The sequence below is a fragment of the Hypomesus nipponensis genome, chromosome 2, assembly GCF_054491055.1.
Source record: "Hypomesus nipponensis isolate SF chromosome 2, ASM5449105v1, whole genome shotgun sequence".
NCBI lineage: Eukaryota > Metazoa > Chordata > Actinopteri > Osmeriformes > Osmeridae > Hypomesus > Hypomesus nipponensis.
In genome coordinates, this window is record NC_140362.1 from 7821792 (window position 1) to 7843600 (window position 21809).

The 21809-nt window shown below is 40.4% G+C and overlaps 1 protein-coding gene across 3 annotated transcripts in view; it reads right to left on the minus strand.

The window, feature by feature from the left end:
* Positions 1-21809, minus strand: part of washc5 (WASH complex subunit 5) — a 93295-nt gene that overhangs the window by 15943 nt on the left and 55543 nt on the right. For all 3 annotated transcript variants that reach the window (XM_084704079.1, XM_084704071.1, XM_084704088.1), the window contains exons 16-21: positions 18702-18842; positions 18378-18458; positions 18054-18155; positions 17589-17768; positions 16572-16696; positions 11220-11382 (exon numbers count right to left, since the gene is read on the minus strand). In XM_084704079.1, the coding sequence (XP_084560205.1) occupies positions 11220-11382; positions 16572-16696; positions 17589-17768; positions 18054-18155; positions 18378-18458; positions 18702-18842 (792 nt within the window). The remainder of the gene's footprint in view (positions 1-11219; positions 11383-16571; positions 16697-17588; positions 17769-18053; positions 18156-18377; positions 18459-18701; positions 18843-21809) is intronic.

Sequence of the window (21809 nt, forward strand, 5' to 3'; positions counted from 1 at the left end):
TTTCACAGATTTGTGTTATGAACATTCTCAAGAGTTTTCATATGAACTTGTGATTGAATCAGAGTATCAGTTTTTGAATGGCTGATGTGTAAAGCATAATTTTAGCGTTAGCGATAAGTTCAATTTGCTTTATATCAATCATTTTTTGAGATATGAATTTGCCTTTGCACATGGTAACATGTTGTAGTGTCTTCCTCCGATCTACCAAGTTTAGTGTTGATATCTCAAAGATTTGCTGAGACATGACTTCACATCCTGTTTTGCGGCTTTTCTGATGAATTTGATTGGCTGTACCGGACAGACGGTTATGAGGATCAAAATTCCTTTGATAACTTTTGTGAGGCTTGGTCTGAAGATCATCTCTGGTGATTTTGAAGAAGATATGACAAAAATTGTAGGAGGAGTAGGCTTTCAAAGGTTTTTGATAAAACCGGAAATGGCGGGAAATCTATATAACCGGAAATTAACGCCATGGTGTGCGTTGAACTCGGCTTGATCCAGGGAATCCAATGGTACCTCATTTTTGAAAATGAGTCATACGGTTCAAAAGTTGCGTGTGTAAACACAAGTCCAACTTTGACCCATTGGTGGCGCTAGAGTGGTCTAATGGGAGACATGAAACTTGGTGTAGGTATAGAAGAAACTGTCCTTAATGAGTGTGCCAAATTTCACAAAAAGTTGTCGATGGGGTCTAGGGGCTGCCATTGACTCCCATGGTACAAGAATTACAAATAATAAAACCACCAATAACAATAGGTTTCCTCCTTACGGAGGAATCCTAAAAAGGTAGAATCACTTATGTGGCTTCGCCGCTTCGCGGCTTGGCCACCAATAAAAAGAAAAGGTAGAATCACTTATGTGGCTTCGCCGCTTCGCGGCTTGGCCACCAAATATAGCTGCAAGCAGCAATGGAGGGGCCAAGCAGTCCAGAGCAGGACAAGGCCTCCATAGCACATGCGCAACAATGAAGTCACAGCAACCTGTTGCACTCATGCAACACACCAAGTTTGGTTGAAATATCTGTTTGCGTACAAGAGTACTGAGTGTTCAAATTTTAATTTTTTTCTGGTATAACACCACAGGCCTCCTCTGCTCCTCATGGGAACGAAGGAACCAAAGTTTGGTGATGATCAGACACATTTTTGCTGAGTTATGCTCTCACATGTCTTTTGCAGCTTCGCTGCCGCCTTTGATCAGCTCTAACGAACAAACGGTTTTGAAAATGGAAAATCCATGCAACACCTTTGTGAAGCTTGGTCTGAAGATCATCTGTGCCAAATTTTGTCAACATTGGACAAAATTTGGGGCGTGCAAAAGGTTTTTACACTTTTCCATGAAATCCAAAATGGCGGCCGCGTCAATTCGGTTATTATGAAATATTATCAATGGCCAGGCTTGATATCTCACAAGACATCAAGAGACAAAGAAATTACTTTATTAAGGTAAACACTTCCATAGTTATTAGCCAAAACACGTTTATGCTTCCGGCCACGCCCCCTTTTAGTCACGACACCATTTTTGGAGGACATCCTTAGAATAAAGTTCCGAGTAGGCCTAACAACTTTGGTGTCACTGCTTCAAAGAACTGGTGAGATATGGCTTCACTTCCTGTTTGGCGGCTTTTCTGCAGAATTTGATTGGCTGTACTGGACAAACGGTTTGGTAAATCAAATATCCTTCGATAACTTTGTGAGGCTTGGTTTGAAGATCATCTGTGGCAATTTTGAAGAAGATTCGACAAGAATTGTAGGAGAAGTAGGCTTTCAAAGGTTTTTGATAAAACCGGAAATAGCGGAAAATCTGTATACCGGAAATTGACGCCATGGTGTGCATTGAACTCGGCGTGATCCAGGGAATCCAGTGGTACCTCATTTTTGAAAATGGGTCATACGGTTCAAGAGTTGCGTGTGTAAACACAACTCAAACTTTGACCCGTTGGTGGCGCTAGAGTGCCAAAGCATGGGACATGAAACTTTGTGAATTGGACCAGGGGACTGTCCCCAATGAGCCAAATTTCAAAACTTTCGACCAAGCGCTTATGGGGGCTGCCATAGACACCCATGGCGGAATAATAATAATAATAATAATAATAAAACTAACAATAACAATAGGTGCCTCGCAGCTTTGCTGCTTGGCCCCTAATAATAATAATAATAAAACTAACAATAACAATAGGTGCCTCGCAGCTTCGCTGCATGGCCCCTAAATATAACTGCAAGCAGTAATGGCGGATTCCTCCAAACACTGCGAACCATTGAAAAATGTTTATTTTTGACAAATTGTAACCTTTGAACGCCTACTTCTATAGAAAAATGTATGCTGCAGAATTACCAATGGCATACCAAATCTGAAATGCAATACCATCAAGATCCACAAGGGCCTTTATTTCAAGCCAGTAAGTGAAGGAAGGGGGCTTGGTGAGCTTATCCATTCCAGAAAGCCTTGTATCTTTATGCATTAAGGCGTGGCCTGTAGCGCCGCCTATGGGTAATGGTGGGCCATTTGTGGTGTGGTAGTTACTCTTGGCCTATACTATTAATGTTTCAGGATTTTAAAAACTTTTTACCATTGCATATAAAACGGAAATGCAATACCAACAGGATCCACATGGGCTTTGGGTAAAGTGTGGTAGTTACTCTTGGCCAGTACTGTCAATGTGTCAGGATTTGGAGACCTTTTAACTATTGCATACAAAGTAGGAAATGCAATGACACCAAGGTCCTCAAGGGCCTATGCTGATATTCAAGGAATGAGTGGGGGCTTGGTCAGCCCACACAGTCCTGATATGTTGCGTGTGTGTCTTGCCAAGCCCGCGCGAGTCAAGGGAAGAATGAGTGTGTGAGAATTTGGAGCATGCGCGGGGAGGAGCAGGGGACACATTTCATTGTAAATTTCCCTAGAAATTAGCCAAGCATGCATGTTTCAAAGATTCACCAAAAATCGACCTTTCATCTTAGAGTCAACTTTTTCTCAGATTTGTGTACTAAACATTCTCAAGAGTCTTCATATGAACTTGTTTGACTGGCTTACGTGTAAAGCATTGCGAACCATTGAAAAATGTATATTCTTGACAAATTGTAACTGTATAGAAAAATCAATGCTGCAGAATTTCCAATGGGATACCAAATCTGAAATGCAATAACATCAAGATCCACAAGGGCCTTTATTTCAAGCCAAGAAGTGAAGTGCTTTAATCTTCACAAGAAGTGAAGTGCTTTGTGCTTTAGGGCGTGGCCTGTAGCGACACCTATTGGTAATGGTGGGCCATTTGTGGTGTGGTAGTTACTCTTGGCCTATACTATCAATGTTTCAGGATGTTTTTAACTTTTTACCATTGCATACAAAATCGGAAATGCAATACCAACAAGATCCACATGGGCTTTTGTTAAAGTGTTTCTCGGCCTACACTATCAATGTTTCAGGATTTGAGACCTTTTTACCATTGCATACAAAATCGGAAATGCAATACCATCAAGAGCCACATGGGCCTTTGCTAAAGACCAAGGAATGAGTGGGGGCTTGGTCAGCCCACACTCTCCCGAAATGTTGCGTGTGTTGGCCGCGTGTGTCAAGGGAAGGCTGAGCGTGTGTGAGATTTTGGAGCACGCACGGGGAGGAGCAGGGGAGACATTTATTGGAAATTTGCCTAGAAATTAGCCAAGCAAGCATGTTTCAAATATTCACCAAAAATCGACCTTTCATCTTACAGTCAACTTTTTCACAGATTTGTGTTATGAACATTCTCAAGAGTCTTCATATGAACTTGTGATTGAATCAGAGTATCAGTTTTTGACTGGCTGATGTGTAAAGCATTATTTTAGCGGTAGCGATAAGTTCAATTTGCTTTATATCAATCATTTTTATTTATTTTATTTATTTATTTATTATTTTGAATTTGCCTTTGCACATGGTAACATGTTGTAGTGTCTTCCTCCGATCTACCAAGTTTAGTGTTGATATCTCAAAGATTTGCTGAGACATGACTTCACATCCTGTTTCGCGGCTTTTCTGATTAATTTGATTGGCTGTACCGGACAGACGGTTATGAGGATCAAAATTCCTTTGATAAATTTTGTGAGGCTTGGTCTGAAGATCATCTCTGGTGATTTTGAAGAAGATATGACAAAAAGTGTAGGAGGAGTAGGCTTTCAAAGGTTTTTGATAAAACCGGAAATGGCGGGAAATCTTCGCGGCTTGGCCACCAATAAGAAAAGGTAGAATCACTTATGTGGCTTCGCCGCTTCGCAGCTTGGCCACCAATAAGAAAAGGTAGAATCACTTATGTGGCTTCGCCGCTTCGCGGCTTGGCCACCAATAAGAAGAAAAGGTAGAATCACTTATGTGGCTTCGCCGCTTCGCGGCTTGGCCACCAATAAAACTAACAATAACAATAGGTTTCCTCCTTTCCTCCTTTTCGCTGCTTGGCCCCTAAAAAACTAACAATTACAATAGGTGCCTCGCAGCTTCGCTGCTTGGCCCCTAATAATAATAAGAAAAGGTAGAATCACTTATGTGGCTTTGCCGCTTCGCGGCTTGGCCACCAATTAAGGGACCACTAAGGCCTATATAAAAGCATCCAAAAACAGCATTTCATGTGACCTTAAAATAGCCTACAATGCAGGAGAAGCTGAAAGCTGAACTGTTAGACGAAGTAGCCTAGGCAAGCTAGTTGTAACACAAATATTATAGTTTTAACAGCTGAAATTATAGTTGTGATAGTAATATCAGTAGTAGATGTGGCTTATCATTGAGTGCGTTTACTCGGCTTTCTTAGTAGGATTCAATGTGTTGATTAAATGAAACATACAGCATTAGGGCTGATACAGGAAGAAACGGCAACACTTTGTTGCAGAAGAATGATGGTGAAATTACATACGTTGTATGGAATATACAACGATTAATAAAAAGAATCATGTAGACGTGTTTGAGTAATCGCATAACTAACTACAGAGGGTACAATTTCTGGGGAAATTGTAGGGTGTGCTTGCTTGCGTTGGTTGCAGGGGTCCGTATTTAAATTACATTTTACAACTGATATTTCTGTATAATTTATATAAAAATGCATAGCCTACTTATTATTTATAAAGATTACATAGATTTAAAAGCATTTGTTTCTGCTCATTTACAACTCAAAATATTAATAGTATAGAGTAGAATGAACTAGAAAAGGCTGTTCCTGCGAAACAGCAGTGAGAATGCTGAAAACCTGAATGGGGATAGCTTACCATAAAAAAGCTGAAAATAGTGAAAATTTAGTAGAAAGTTATAAGCTGAATGTCTTGTAAACAATTTAAAGGTTGAATGGTGTCTCTATCTGAAAGTATGCCGAAGTAGTTAAGTTTGAAAGAGGAGGACTGAAAGTATGCTAAAGAAGTTAAGTTTGAAAGAGGAAGCTTTTTTAATGATTTGAAAGGATTTACCATTACTTTTAAAGGGAGAATAATTTGCACAAAAACCTTAAAAAAAGCTCAGAGCTAAAATAGCCTACAATGAGGGAGAAGCTGAAAGCTCAACTGTTAAACAGAGAAGAAGTAGGCTAGCTAGTCATAACAAGAATATTATCGTTTTAACAGCTGAAAATATAGTTGAGATAGTAATAGCAGTAGCAGATGTAGCCTAACATTGAGTGCATTTACTCGGCTTTCTTAGTAGGATTCAAACATACAGCAGTAGGGCCGATACAAGAAGACATGGCGACACTTTGTTGCAGAAGGATGATGGTGCAAGTTTCGTCCGTGAAGCATACAACGATTAATAAAAAAGAATCATGTAGACGTGTTTATTGAGTAATCGCATAACTAATTACACATGTAAACGGAGTAATTGTATTATTGGCATGAACCGACAATTTCTAATAATCGGGTTTGATGAATGATTACCTTTATTGGTTCGTCGAGAATAACAGAAATTTGCCTAGCATCCATACCTCAAACAAGTTAAACTACACGCAAAACTACACGTCCAATCCCCCAAAAAATGATATTTTCCGAGACCCAAGACTCTGCCGAAACCATTGACATCCTTTATGTGTCTGTGCGGTCAGAAATACAACTCTTTTTGCAGTTTCCAAAACGTTACCCAATTCTGCTTTCATGGTGCGTGTCTTTTTGGTTGCCACTGCAATGGAGCAGCTGTACTCGTTAACGAGCTGAGCAGAGAGAATGACACATTTAGCTAGAATCCACACCTCAAACAAGTTAACCTAGACGCAAAACTGTACGTCCAATCCAAAAAATTAGGATATTTTCCGAGACCCAAGACTCTACCGAAACCAGAGATATTGTTTATATGTCTGTACAGTCAGAAATAGACTCTACCTGCAGTCTTGAAAACGTGTTCCTTTTGGTTTCCTGGTGTGTGTTTGTTTGGTTGCCACGGCAATGGAGCAGCTGTGCTCGCTAACGAGCTGGGCAGAGAATCACGAATTTAGCTGGATTCCACACCTCAAACAAGTTAACCTAGACGCAAAACTATACGTCCAATCCAAAAAATGAGGATATTTTCCGAGACCCAAGACTCTCCCGAAACCAGACATGTCCTTTATATGTCTGTGCGGTCAGAAATACGACTCTACCGGCAGTTTAAAAACACGTCTACTTTCGAAATTCTCTGACGAATTTTACCCACCTCTCCATTGAAGTTAGTGAGAGAATTTGAAAGGCTGCTCTCGCTTCAAGGCTCAAAGCTGAAAATCTGTAAATGTGAGCTCTTTAGTAGTTACATTGGCTGAAAGAGGACAAGTTTTCCTACATTTTAAGGTATAACTTGTTTCTGTAAGATAAACTATATGAACGTCAGAGGAATTTGTTTGACAATTTAGTTGAAAATCAGAAAAAGAGCAGCTAGCAGAGTGTTCCACTCTGCTGGCTGCTCAATCATAACAATCAAGAAGGAGCTAAATGTTTAATTTGCACAAAAACCTTAATTCTTTAAAAAGTATAAAAGTGAGAAATACCAGAAGTCATAGCCATCATCTCCTGAAGGAGCTGAACGTTTTGATAGAAAAATTGTAGGAATCGGTGAAAGTATGCAGGACTAGTTAAAGGCCAAAAAACGGCGGAAGAACTGAGAAGTTGAAAAGCAATAGTGAGAATGCTGAACAGCATTCTCACAATAATAATAAAGAGAAACAGAAAAACAATAGTGAAAATGCTTAACAGCATTCTCACAATAATAATAATAATAAAGAGAAACAGAAAAACAATAGTGAGAATGCTTAACAGCATTCTCACAAATAGTTGTCTTCTCATTTCCCCTGCAAGAGGGAATGGTGATCAGCAGACTGGTGTAAAAATGTACCTAATCTCTATGACTTGAATGTCATTGTAAGTTTTTCCCTTGATATTTTCAGGCATTTAGCCTACTCATATTGCATTAATTCATGAATAAAGACCCCCCTTAAAGCTTATTTTAACAACGACTTTACCAGTAGTAGCTATCTCAGATGGAATCGCGATTCAAATAGTACCATCTGCTAACTGAAAATATGCCCCCAACGTAAATAAGCTTGACATTTATTTAAGGGAAAATCAGTCATTCATAAAAATGTCAGTGGTAGTGATCATTGTCAGTAACAAGGCAAAATGTGATATAGCCCTGTGTGGAGAAGCTGCCCCGGTAAATTGTAGACTACTACTACTACTAGACTGTTCGTCTTGGTAGCGATTGCGTTGCTTGAATTCGATTTAACGTTACTTCCGTTGTACGGTCTAGCTGATATGAATTATTTTCATGAACAGATTGAAAAAGTTAAGGCTGTGGCAATGAAGTTCAGTTTGGTAGTCACTAGTCAAATAGTTTCACCTATTGAAAGACTTTTGATTTAAGTAAGGGTAGTGCCGAACATGTGCCGCCGTTTCGTTTGACTTTCTACTGTAAACAGCTGTGGAGAGTTGTATTAGCTAGCTACAGTACTAAACTAGTAGTAGGCTACAGCGTTGCAGTGAGCTACACTGGTTTGAAACTACAGGTCATGATAATTTCACCCACAAATCGTTTACTTGTCATTTAATGTTTCTTTTGACATAATAAAGTTTATCCATAGCTGTGGCATTGAAGGCAGTATCCTACTACTACACACTGCCAGTCTGACTGTGAGGCTAGTCAAAACAAGACGCGGTCTCAATCAAATTCCAAGTTTTACACAAATCAGAAAAATATGCTGACCCGCTGGCTGTCTTCACAATAGTCATATCGTCATAACATTTCCCTCTTTCTGTTTTTTCGTGTAAAATTGAACTATAAAATTACGAAAATACTAGCTACTATGACGCCTCTAGCATCGCTGCCGCCTAAAATACTAGGCGGTCTCACAGGCGACCCGCATTCGTTCAAATTACAAAGACTTTCATGACCTAAATAAAAAATCCGAGATGGCAGTTCCACTCAAAATCGCTTTCTCAACAAAGTTGGTCAGGTTGGGAAATTTGTGGGGGGGTATTTTTCACTCATAATCCAGCTCCAATTTGCGTGCTAGAACGTCTCTATCACCTAGACTAGGCTACAGCGTTGCAGTGAGCTACACTGGTTTGAAAACACAGGTAATGATAATTTCACCCACAAATTGTTTACTTGTAATGTAATGTCATAATAAATCATACAACTAAAATGTATTTGTGAGGAATGGTTATTTTAAGGATTGAAAACAGATGCATCATAGACCGCTGTAGTATGTGTTGCCAGGGCAACAGAGGCTAATGTCATGATGCTAATGTTTCAGTAAAATAGTAGATTACTGTTTCCGAAAGTAGATGTACTTCCTTAATAATATTAGCTTATTGTATATTACACATCACAATTGTGTGTCATATCACAAAGTAAAATTAGCAAATAGTTATCACCCAGGCCTCTTTGCTTGTGGCGTTTCTGCAGCTGCCTTGCAGTAAAGCAGTTAGCCTAGCCATCTCCCAGAAGAGAACGAGAGAGAACGAGCTGCTAAACTACGCGAGTTTTTGTGACGTTAGTGGCGTCAGTGACTGTGGCTAGCAAGTTAGCCACCGTTAGCTTCCCTTTTCGCCACAAAAACGTAATGTCTACTTAAACCGTGCAACGGAACGTAAATCCCAATACAGGCAACTCAATCGCTACCAAGACAAAACATTTGACACTTAGGTTGTCTATGTAGTCCAAATATTGACTGAGTTTTAGGGGTGTGAAGAGAAACAATAATAATAATAATGTATATGTGAGATAACAAAGGTTGTGTTCTTGCTTGAATTTATACTACTCCAACGGCTCTGTGTGCTGAAATCAATTCAACTCCAGAACAGTAGATGGCGCTGCACTGCAAAGCTAGCTAGGTTATCGAAAATTTGGAGCAAATTTACAAATGAGCCGTTTCATCAATAAAATAAGCACATTTTCAGCAACTATACTGCCCATTTCTCGTCACATTTGAATTCAGATGCTGATTTTAATGTACTGTTTAGCTGAAATATGAATTGTACACTTAAAGCAATGGCGGTCAAAGGATTCTGTTCGACTTGTTGGTCAAGGCAACCCTGTGACCAACCCTGACGCAAGCGGTTCTTAATAACGACCAATCACAGCCAAGGGGTATCCGTAAAATTACGGACTGACGGACGGATTGTCAGGAAAATCAGGATGTGCACGTAGAGCTCTCCGAGGGGTTTGGAGAGGGTACAGAGAGGGAGTTCCTTGACGGAGAGGGCGTTCCCTGTGTGCGTGTCTGTAAAAACGCAAAAGTATAAATTGGCCTTAACTATCCGTCGTAGCTACGGAGACCCCCTTGGCTGTGCGTTTCAGTCTGCAGTCCAGGCTATCACATACACACCCATGTCAATCTCAGAAACAGTTTGAAAAAGTCCTGAAACATAATCAGTGATATTGAAAAAAGTTGAATAGATTTCAAAAAGCTGAATTATTTAAAAATAGTTTAGGGTTTTGTCAACATTTTTAAGTTTAATTGGTGACTCTGGCTCAGTCGTTCTCAAAGTGTGGTCCGCGGACTGCCCCCGTAATGGTCCGCGACGGCCACAAGTAAATCATTGCGACATTTCTAACATACAACTCAGAACAAAGAGAACACAGTCAGTAGTGGCCTAATCTATTAAAGTAGGCTACACATGTTCCGCATTCTGACACCACAGCCTCTGCGCGGGTTGTACCATGTGAGGGAGTTCTCCCCTCCCAAATAGAGTTGGTTGGGTCCGTAACCTGTCTTTTCCAAAACCTTTTCTCAGATAGGCTACTGATAGCTGGGCCTGGTGGCGCTACCATAACGATACGCGTCAGGGAGGATGGATGGGAGCAGGGCCGGAGTGATGGCATCACTAGACAAGGTTTTACCAATAAATAAATAAATTATTGTTTATTTTACATTGAGCTCAAAAAACTATTCTGCGCTCAAATAATGGCCAAAAATGTTCGCATTAAGTGTGGAAATCCCTATCTTGCATCACATCAAACCCATACGTCCTAGGTTTGGGCTCGACTGTTCACAACGTCTGGCTCCGTGCCTGATTAACATCGGATCATTAAGCAGTCTATTTCTTAGCGGAAATCATAATGAACAAAATGCAATATCCCTTAGAAAATCATGTGCCGCTAACAATTGTATGGCGCCAGGTCTGGGTAGGAGGCCTGTTGTTACGGGATATACTTATATATTTAGTTGGATGGTCCGCAAGTTTTTATTTATATGGAAGTGGTCCTTGGTCTGAAAAAGTTTGAGAAACACTGCTCTAGCTGAAAGACTGAGGAAGAAGAAGGATTTAGAAGTTGAAGAAGTTTTAAAAAGTTTGAGAGGATTTGAAAGAAAAATCCATTGGAAACCCATGTTAAAAATATTATGAATATTGATTCATATTAATTCAAGCATAAGAGGTCCAAAGCTGAAAAAGTCATAGCACCCATGGTTAATATAGCCAGAATTGTGTGTAGTTTGTCCTTTCATGATAAATTCCAAATAGCTTTTATCAGACTTGATCCAACAACATGACTATTTTGCAGATAATGCAGCAAAGTGTTGTCCCATTCCTATTCATAGCAATTTGAGCCTTTGCAGCCTCTTGCACTTCACTTCAATCACTTACCATGTGACGTCAAGTAAGTCTGTGAGGGTTCAGGGGGGAGTTTGGGCCTCACTACCTAAGACTTGCAATTTGGCAAGAGAGACTTGTTCAAGATGGCAGCAAACAGCAACCAACCCCTTTTGTAATCCAATAATTTTGCACCTTTGTCTCTACCACTGATCTTACCTGTAGTTCCTTCACAATCATGAAGCAGAGGAGTCTGTCGAGGCCATTGAGGCCAAAGGTTCCCAAGGTGTGCTGGATCTCTGAGAAGAGACTGTTGTTGGTCACCTCCAGGTGAGTCTTTATGTCGTACCACGTGTTCATCTGGTCAATGTAGCAGGTCACTCTGAAAATATACAACGCTTAGACGTGCACTGAGAACAAAGTTTACTACCAAGTTCTGCCACTATCTGCCCCATCTCAGTATGTAGTACTGTAGGTTGGATTTCTAAAAAGACAAAAGGATAATCCAAGTTACAGAAGCCATCTAAGTTAAACTCTTCAGAGCAAACTATATCATATAGTCATGTGAACAAACACCCCATGAAATATTTAGTTATTTTTTGGGAAATATGAACAAGGTTCGGCCGTTTGTCAACCCTCAGATTGAAGAGGAAGGGAGTTCCATTCTGGTCGTGGAAAGACGGATCCTGGAAGGGGTCTGGGAGTATGCCCATCCTGTCTACATGTGTTTTGTGAATCTGGAGAAGGCGTATGACCGGGACCCCCGGGAAATACTGTGGGAGGTGCTGCAGGAGTACAGGGTGGGGGTGGCCCTTCTTAGGGCGATCCAATTCCTGTACACCCAAAGCGAGTGCTGTAGTATATTATTGAGTTTAGCTCAAACTTAGTCTTTTGGGTAGAGCTAAAGGGTCAGCAGTTAGATAACCAGTTCAAACTGGTCAAGGAGTAGCTAGCCAGTCAGTAATTTTCGGTTTTAGGGTACTCAGAGTATTCTTTTGTCTGACAGTAATTGGGGGCGTTGTAGAATTTGGTTTAAAAGCCATAGCCGCCTGGAATCAGCTTAGAGCGTATAGCGTCCTACTGGAGTGAACACCGAGAGCGCTGCATTGATTGACTTGGTAGGCCAACATTTATTTATTTTTTTGCTCTCATGCGGAAATACCAAGTCGACGGCATGTTGGATATCGTGTCCGCCTCATTTCCCCCCAAGTAAGTCCAAATGTACTCCTAAACTACTCAAAATCTCCCCAAAACTACTCAGAATAGGTTTATTATGACTAAAACTAGTCATAATAAACCTAATCCGTTTTTTCTTAGACGTCTCTTTGTCCTCTCGCTTTCTCGTGCACCCTATAGCTATGAGTGAGCGGAATCACCCGTTTTTCTCCGTTTCATTTTTGGACAAAAAATGATGAAAATATTCAAATAAACGCAACGCGCGCATAAAAGTTAAGTTTTACTTGGCGTATTTACACAACTCAAACACTCAAATGTAGCTTCAGGGGCCTGTACTACGAATCAAGATCACCATGCTCTGGATTACTTTGTTACCCGGCTACGCGAAGCCTAACAATTGCAGTCACGATAAGCGGTACTATGACGGCGGTTATCAATTATCTAACTCAACCCAGATCTTTCCAATGTAGAGACGTGCGCGTTCACATAAAGGGGCGGTGTTTGAACCGTATGTCCAATCGCAAACATGGACGAAACAAGAGCCGCATATTTCACGGAGGAGGAGCAGACAATCTTACAAACTTTGTCTACTCCTCTTGCATGAAATATTGTAATAGCCTACAATCATATCAGGAATACAGACATATAATATGGGCAAAATTCAACAAAGTCGCTGCAGCCAATCTGGCAGAAAATAGCAGACGCTGTAAATGCGTAAGCTACATGACTTATTGAAGATGTGATCATAATTACACGTGTGCAACGTTAAACTTTTGTTGCTGTATTATTTTAGTTGCAACCCTGCAGTGGCAACCCTGTAGTGGCAAACGATTGTGGGGAAAAATAAAAATAAAACCATAATTCAAAACGGTAAGCCAATACTTGTACATATTTTAAGGCCAACAAGTACAAGGCTGAATTGCCTGAACTAGTCCCTTTTTTAGGATATCTATCAGGGTCACCCCATGATGGAAGGAGTGGAAGGGGGCATTTCTTCAGACCCTGGTGGCAGCAGGTTGGAAGCCCAGGCATGTGTATGTTTCAAGTAGCCTAATCTATGTGACCAAGTTCGTTCAACAATTATTTATGAATATTGTAGGAGTGAAATGTATTACTGTTCTCTGTAGTGACTGTCGTCCCACTGTGCCATACAGAGGTAACAGTGAAACTAATAGTCATACGCCAGTATGTATGCCATATGTGGTTGCTGAATATTTATCCAATATACCATTTACTTTCTCAAGTGGAGGTCCTAGATGATAAGGAAACTGTGTCTGCCTGCTCATTTTGGGGGTACACTTTTGAGTTGTGTTTACCACTTGCAACACAGATGGTGAGAGTGTGTGAACGTGTGGCTGTGACTGAAGTGTCTGTGATAACTTACTAATGGTGGTGGTCTCAACATAAGACACAAGTCCTCAAAGTGCTCATTTCAAATATGACTCAATTGATTAAATTGCTATGGTGTTAAACTCAGCAGGAATAGGAATGTATTCCTCCCCCTGAGCCTAGGGCCTCCACTTCAAAGCCAAGACAAAGACACAAGGTATAATCGCAATGAACCTTGTAATAGTCAAATGGACACCTTCAACTTTGACCAAGTGTGTCTTGGAAAGGGACAATGTTCTTTTGTATTAGGTCGGAGCAGACACTGTGAGAGGCCCTGTATAAAAAAAAAAACCTGGAGCTCGATTATAAGAGGCTTTTAATAAAAAAACAAGGCTGGAGACAGAAAAACTGGAATATGAGAAGAGATAGTAATTGACTGAATGAATGACACTAAACTTAGTTACACTGACATATTTTTCTGTATTCCTAGTGAAGGGAGAACACATGAGGATGTATTTGTTAAACTTTGTTTTACGTTATGGTCTTTTTAATACCTTTTTGCGGCTTTCTTGTTGTGCCTTTTGAATCTTTTCTGGGGGTTTTCACCACTTATCTCTTTCAATGTCCTAAAAATGCTATAAAAGTGAATGAAACATCAAAATTCAATGAAAGTAGTGAAATGATCTTTTATGTATCACTTGTGAAGAGCTTTGTACAGATACCCATTGTTCTTCTTGGTTTGAAAGGTTTTGATTGGGGGAAAAAAAACATTTTTGATATGAAAATGATTAGAAAATGGCTCAAAACAACCCAAGGGACAACAGAATGGGTTAAGGGGAGACACCCCAGTGAATAGGGATAATATATCAACATGAAACCTCCCCAGTTGATAACTAATAGTAGGCTAGGTCAAATATTATTTTCATTACTAGTTTCCTGTAAATGTATGTTTAAATGAGCAAATGATTAAGTTGTAAAATATGATATCATTTGCATACATTTCCAGAACGGAAATCAGAACATAGAGTGAAAAACCTTGTTTCATTTTGTCAACATATTAGAGTCCAACGTTTTTACAAAGGGCACTTTGGAAATCTCTTTTTCATCACGACATTAATCAGAATATGGTGGCAACAGCCATTAAAGAAAATCTGTTGCAAATTGCGCAGCACCTTGTTCTTGTTCAGGTTCTCTGCATAACCCACACTATAAAAGTACCCATAGCGAAATGACGAAACGATATGCATACAGTCTGTGTGACTGTGAGTGCACAGCTTCAATGTGTCGCATTGGCCAAATACGGCTCAAGAAGCTGGCAATATACGTAATTCCCTCTGCTAAGAACCTATAACTTTCAGAAAGATACTGATGAGGGAATGCGAAAGGGTTTTGTCAGTCTCTAAATGTTCTGTTTCTTCTGAGCGCACCTTTGACTATCCGCGCACCAAGCTCCACAGGATCTTCTATGAACGGGGACGACATAATCGTCAAGAATGAGTTAGTGGGCGGGGTTTTTATACCGGTTGATCTCTGATCTCCAACTTAACCTGCTCCCGACCAGGTTAGCCGTTCAGCATATGTTACCATGGCGATCTACCCCGGTAACAAGTGATCCACCGTCGTAGTACAGAAAACCCGGGGTTGAACCTGAAGTTACCTCGTTAACGCCAAATCTTGATTCGTAGTAGAGGCCCCAGCGCTCTGATCACGCCGGCGTCGACTCGGAAGAGTTTACAATACTATTGTTGCACTACCTCCACTCTTTATTTATTTTTACTCATACTGGTACTATCTGTCCTTGTATTGTTTTTCTGTTCTGTCTTGTTGTTCTATTTGTGATGTTATAGCTTGCATGGAGAATACCAAATGAAATTCTTAGTATTGTATACATGGCGAAATAAAGTTGAATTGAATTTATACCTTGGCAGCACCAAAAGTGCTTTACATTTTTGCTCTCATTCACCCATTTATACTCAATACTCAAGGACACAGTCATACTGGTGGTGGTAAGCTACAACTGTAGCCACAGCTGCCCTGGGGCAGACTGACAGAAGCGTGGCTGCCAATCAGCGCCTACGCCCCCTTCGACCACCACCAACATTCATTCACATCCATATGATGCATTGTGGATTGCTGTTCTTGCCTCAAGAAACCGACCAAGGAGACTAAAGTGGTAGCAATAGTGCACAACTCCGTGATACAGCTAGTGATTATAATGTCGTCGTTGATTTGGTGTTAAGAGTTTGTGCACATTTGAAATGTGCAGGCAGTTTTGACATCAGTGAACACACTGATCAATACAGAAAGTATCCCTATATTTTGGTGTTCTGTTAGCTAGCCAGAATTTCATCCATAAAAGCAAATCCTTTGAAATAAGCTAGTTCAATGTTATGCCAGCAGTCAGAACTGTTAACCTGGCCTTATCAGTAAAAGCACATTTGCTTCTAAATAATGAAAAAAAAAATCCCCATTTTCCATCCTACAAACTCGGGTGCGTTAGGCGCTTAGTTTCATTTAATTGTGAATTGCCTTTGTTAATTGCATGAGTTCATTAACAAAACAAAATGTATAATAATAATAAATAAAAAATTATAAAATAATGTAAGTTAAACAGCCTCCTACCTCTAGTGAACATTAGTTCAAGCGCTTAGTGAAGACTATAGCGCGAGCTCAACATGGCTGGAAAAGATAGATCGCAAAACTGGGCGCAAACAATTTTGGGGAAATGTCGAAATGCTTATCCAAACAATGTAAAACGCGGTACTGCACTTCATTGGATCATCGAAAGGCCACCTGCAAAATATGAACTTTACAGAAAGCACGGTTCTCAAGATAAACATGGGAAACTTGCTGCCCTAAAATACCATTCAAAAAAATAAACAGACACACACACACAGACTGAGATTTCTGGCATTATTACAGAGATTACCTTCATCTCTCAAAATTGTTAAAATGAAGATCAAACGTCCATATATTAAAAAGGAAAATGGACAAAAGACACCCCATGAAAACCTAACCTTTTCAGATGACTTATATTTACAACTTTTACTGTGAACAAGACCCTACCTGGGATCAGTGATCCGCAGGATCTCCCGGCAGAGCCGACCTATAAAAGTGGCTGACTCGTCAACAGAGGGGAACTTGGGGATGGGGATGTGAGTTGACTGGTACACGCTCTGCCAGTCCTGGATCTGAACAAACACACATTCACATTGAATAAATTAGAGAGACCAAGGCACTTTCTGCAACGTTTTCATCCTCTCAACCATAAAAACCTATGGAAATCCAATAAAATCACAAATGTATACCCATCTGACTTGAAAAATGGTGTCTTAATTTTATGTAATTCAGCTGTCACTACAATTACCCTATCACTATTCAACGCACAGATGATTGTTCTTTTTTTTTTATCCAACCCCAAAACACACACACGCACATATACACAGTACTGTGCATAAGTCTTGGGCACCCAAGATTTTTTACACAAATAATGTCTTGTACTGTATTTCTTCAATGAAATCCTACAGCTTTTCTTGAATTACATGTTTCGAGGAGGGCGGTATACACGAAGGCAGCTTTTATGATTAATATTTCATTCGTAATTAAGAACAACACAGGAATTGCGCAAAGCAGTTTATTAATTAGTAGGTGACATCTCTGGTGTCTCGTCGGTGAGGAGGCAGATGAGGATACTTATAGTGATGCAGAAAGTTTTGTACCGTACCTATTTGTAGTAAAAATATATTAGAATTATAGTAAATCTAAATTTAATGTTGCTACATTTTTTTGTTTAGTGTATCAGATTTGAATGCAAAATGTAATCCAAGAAATATATGTAGTATTTTTTTTTTGTGCACCAGTATATTTTTTTGTGCACCATTTTTCTTAAACTTTTTTTAAAAAAATTATTGTGCCTAAGACTTTTGCACAGTACTGTGTGTGTATATATGTATATATATATATATATATATATATATATATATATATATATATATATATATATATATATATATATATATATATATATATATATATATATATATATATATATATATATATATATATATATAGCAGGGAACCTACCTTGGCTCTGAGGAAGCTGTTGCACTCCTGCTCCACATTGTAGTTAATGATACGAGATACCTCCTCCTGCCAGATCTTCAGCCCATAGATACTGACATAATCCTGAATGTACTCAAAGGAGCGGTAGAAGCCATCCATGGTGGCAGCCATTTCCTTCAGCTTGGGCATCAGCTCACTGGGCTGCAATTAAGGTTCAGTCCCATAGAGTTCCTAACATAATACTTCTGCTAATGTGTTTACTGACAATAACACTGATTGTATCCATAGACTAGGATGAAACCGGTGGGTTCATGTGATTATTTTTTTTGTAATCCTTTCTTTATCAAGCATTTCCTTCAGTGGACATATATTCAAAAGAATGCTGCTTTCATAATCAAATGATTATGATAGAAAAGTATTCATCAGTATTGTATACTGTATATATTATTGTATTCTAAATTTGTCTTGATGGGTTGCATCTCCTACCTTGGCTTTAGGGTTGAAAATGAGACCTTTGTGCAGAGCGTAGGCCACTCTCCTCACCAGCTCTTTCCTGATGCCATCTTCTAGGAGCTGCTTGGGATCCACCTAAAACCACAACACCACAAATGGAGTCAGACAACTTTGTGGAGGATCTACCAGACACACCACATAGTTTTTCTCTGGTTGGGTTGGGACATTTTTCCAACTCAACTGGAAAATGACTTAAAATCAGGATTCAGAAATATACTTACCGTAACAGTGCTTTAGCCACAGTATTATGCTCACATGTAAGGTTTAGTTACGGAGCACTGGACAGTATTAGTTTACCTTGATAATCCCAACTAGTGTGGTCTTCATCATCAGAATCCCTTCTGTAAATATTGAGATGGCGTGGGTAAGCTTGGCCACCTTTTTACAAAAAAATGATAAGGAACATTCAGAGAAATTGCAGGTTTTGCCTTAGTTATTAAATGTGTATCCTACTATAATTCACATTCCACTGCCCCCCCCCCCCACTAGATGTCTGTGCTACACACCAAATCTAGATTACATGTGGCATCCTATGAATATTCCAGAATATTCAGTTTGCAGGGCACATCAGACCCTCAATTAGCACACCTACTCAGAGACACTTGACAGATAAAAGCCTACCTCATAGCGAGCTCCTAGTTGAGAATAGTCTTTTAGCTTATCCTTGTCCAGACGAGTAGGAACCTCCATGATATCGTGAATCTGCAGTTTAATAATCTTGGCCAGGGATGTGAACATGCTCTCTGGGATGATCTGCAGCACCTGATGGGAAACAAGTTAAGGAAACATTTATACATTGTTTGTATTTATCCCGAGTCAACAACGTAAATCATTTGGATTAAGTCTAACTTTTGTAATTGGATACCTATTTATGACTCAAATCTGAGATTTGCCACATGTAATATTAAGTAACAAGTTTGAAACCATATTCATAGATGATTCGAGTCAGATTAAAATACGACTCCTGGTCATTCAACTATTTTTTGGTGCCTGAGAGGTTATTTTTTGTCACTCCCTTATAAATTTCAGTCATAACAGTTTGGGACTACACATGCATTTCAAAACATATAACTGGTGAAAGGCTGGGTGTTACCCTGCCCCCACGTCTCATATGCTAAAATCTATAGTTGCTGGGTGGAGCCCCTACTTGATGGGTCTCACACCTCATTGTGTAATTAACTGGGGCATTGCCAGTCATATGTTGATAAGTAAGGGTCAAGATGTGGTCTGATTGGTTGTTCTTGGGTACAAAGGGAATTATGAAGCATTGTTCTGTGGATTAGCGATCTCCTAAGGGCATCTCCTCAGCTCAGGCTTCTCTTACTCCTCCTTCTCCCTCTGATTTACAACAATCAAGGTAGAGTAGGTAAGAGTTTAAACCTTAATTTTGTAACATGTTTGGTTTGTAATTGATTTCATTTATTTGAAATGTTATTAAATATCTATTTCATTTTAACCTGACTTTGACCATTCTTGCTCTGATTTAACACATCACTGGAGACAGAAATCTGTGTGTGTGTGTGTACAAATTAGAATGGGTTTAGTTTCCCATGCTCAACTAAAGAACCGGACACTGTTAAGTTAATATTCTGCATACGTCCTCTTTATAACCCAAGAGTTGTGCCGGGATTTACGTTTTTTGGATAAGCATTTTGACTAGGGCTGTGACAACTCCACTCAATCTGCCACTTCTGTATGAGAAGTTTGTGTTCCAAAAAAACTAAGATGGAACATCCAATAAAACCAAAGTGATATGCACACTCTGCGGGAAGACGTTATCACTCTGGATAAGAGCGTCTGCTAAGTGACTGAATGCTAAATGACTGAATGTTATCGTTTCACCGAAGCAATACCAGCCTAAAGTAACCTATACCACCTCAACGCGAAGCATGCGTTGGTGGGCGAGGGGAATTCAAGTAAAATGCGCCAAACCACCCTCACTGAACAGTAGGGCCCTCACTAAGTCTGCCTGTGACAAGGTGACTAGCACAGTTGCCAAATGTATTGCAAAAAGCTGTAGACCGATTAATATTGTTGAGGACGAGGGGTCCACCAAAGTTTTGCGAGTGGCAACGGGTGACTCGAGCATCAAGGTACCGCAAAATCAAAGACGCACACTAATGACAAAAATTCTGAAAATCGGTAATATGTAATTAATCATGATTAATCTACAGAAACCTGTGATTAATTTGATTACAATTTTTAATCATTTCACAGCCCTAATTTTGACATAAAAGAGTGTATAGCGTCTTGCTGAGTGAACATCGAGACCGCCGCATTGACTGCGAGTGATCAAGGCTGTTGTTTAATACTGAGTGTTTCTAAAACTTAAGTCTTGTTGGAAGAGTTTAAGGGACAGCAGTTAGATAACTAGTTTACACTGGTCAAAGAGTAGCTAGCCAGTGAGTCAGTTTCGGTGGCAGAGTACTCAGGGCCGCCTTTTGACAGTAATTGGGGGTGTTGTTTCTGTGCATTAGCATATTTAAGGCGGTTAGCACTGCAGAGGCAGCCTCGTCTGGCAACCTCGGCACACTCCATCACGGCGTTTGCATCTCATGCTTCTCTTCATGCCCTTGCGCTGACAGAGACGTGAATCCGCCCAAAGAACCCTGCAACTCCAGCTACTCTCTCCGTCAACCACTCCTTCACTCACTTACCCCGCTCAACTGGACGGTCAACTGGTCGGACAGGGTTGCTTCTTTCCCCACATATTAAATACACATCCACACCACTCTGTTACTGCCAAATCATTTGAAAAAACTACAAAGCATGCTTAATTGTTCTTTATTGCCCACCAGGACCGCTAGCCGACTTTGTGGAGGAGCTGGACATGCTCCTTCGCGTCCTCCCGGATGATGGAACCCACCTGATAGTCCTAGGGGACTTCAACATCCACCTCCAAGGAACACAGGCCGTCAACTTCTTGTCTCTCCTGACCTCCTTTGACCTGACGCTGCTGAGCACATCGGCGACCCACAAGTCAGGCAAACAGCTAGACCTCATCCTGACACGTAACTGTATTACTGACTTAACCTCTGTAACCCCACTGCACATTTCTGATCACTACTTTATCCAATTCTCTGTCTCTCTCCTCCAACTCGTCCTTCCTCCTCTCCCCTTGTAATTTTCCAGCGCAACCTCCGCTCCCTACCCCCCTCCCATTTCTCCTCTATTGTAACATCCTCCCTCCCTCCCATAGACGAGTTCTCGTCCCACCCCACTAACACTGCCACCAACACCTTGTTAACCACTTTAACTGCATTACTTGAATCGCTCTGTCCCCTGTCAACCAGGCCTCTACGATCTTCTCCCTCTGCCCGTGGCTTACAGATGTTATTTGTAAAGAACAGTCCACCCTATGGGCAGCTAAGAGGAGATGGCGCAAGTCCAAAGACGGTCTGGACCTTGATAAGTATCACTCCCTCCTTAAATCCTTCTCTTCTCACATAATTGGTGCTAAAACCCTCTACTTTCTGAACAAAATGTACTCTGCTTCAAACCCCCACAAACTTTTTTCTACCTTCTCCACCCTTCTGAACCCACCTCCTCCATCCCCTCCCTCCACCCCGACAGCAAACGACTTCTCCTCCTTCTTTGAGAAAAGTCGCTGACATTAGCTGGTTCCCTAAACCCACCTTCCTACCCTCTCACCCTCCATGACTGACAACTAAATGTCTAAACTCTTTTTCTCCCCTGTCCGAGGCAGAGATCTCTGACCTCATTCTCTCT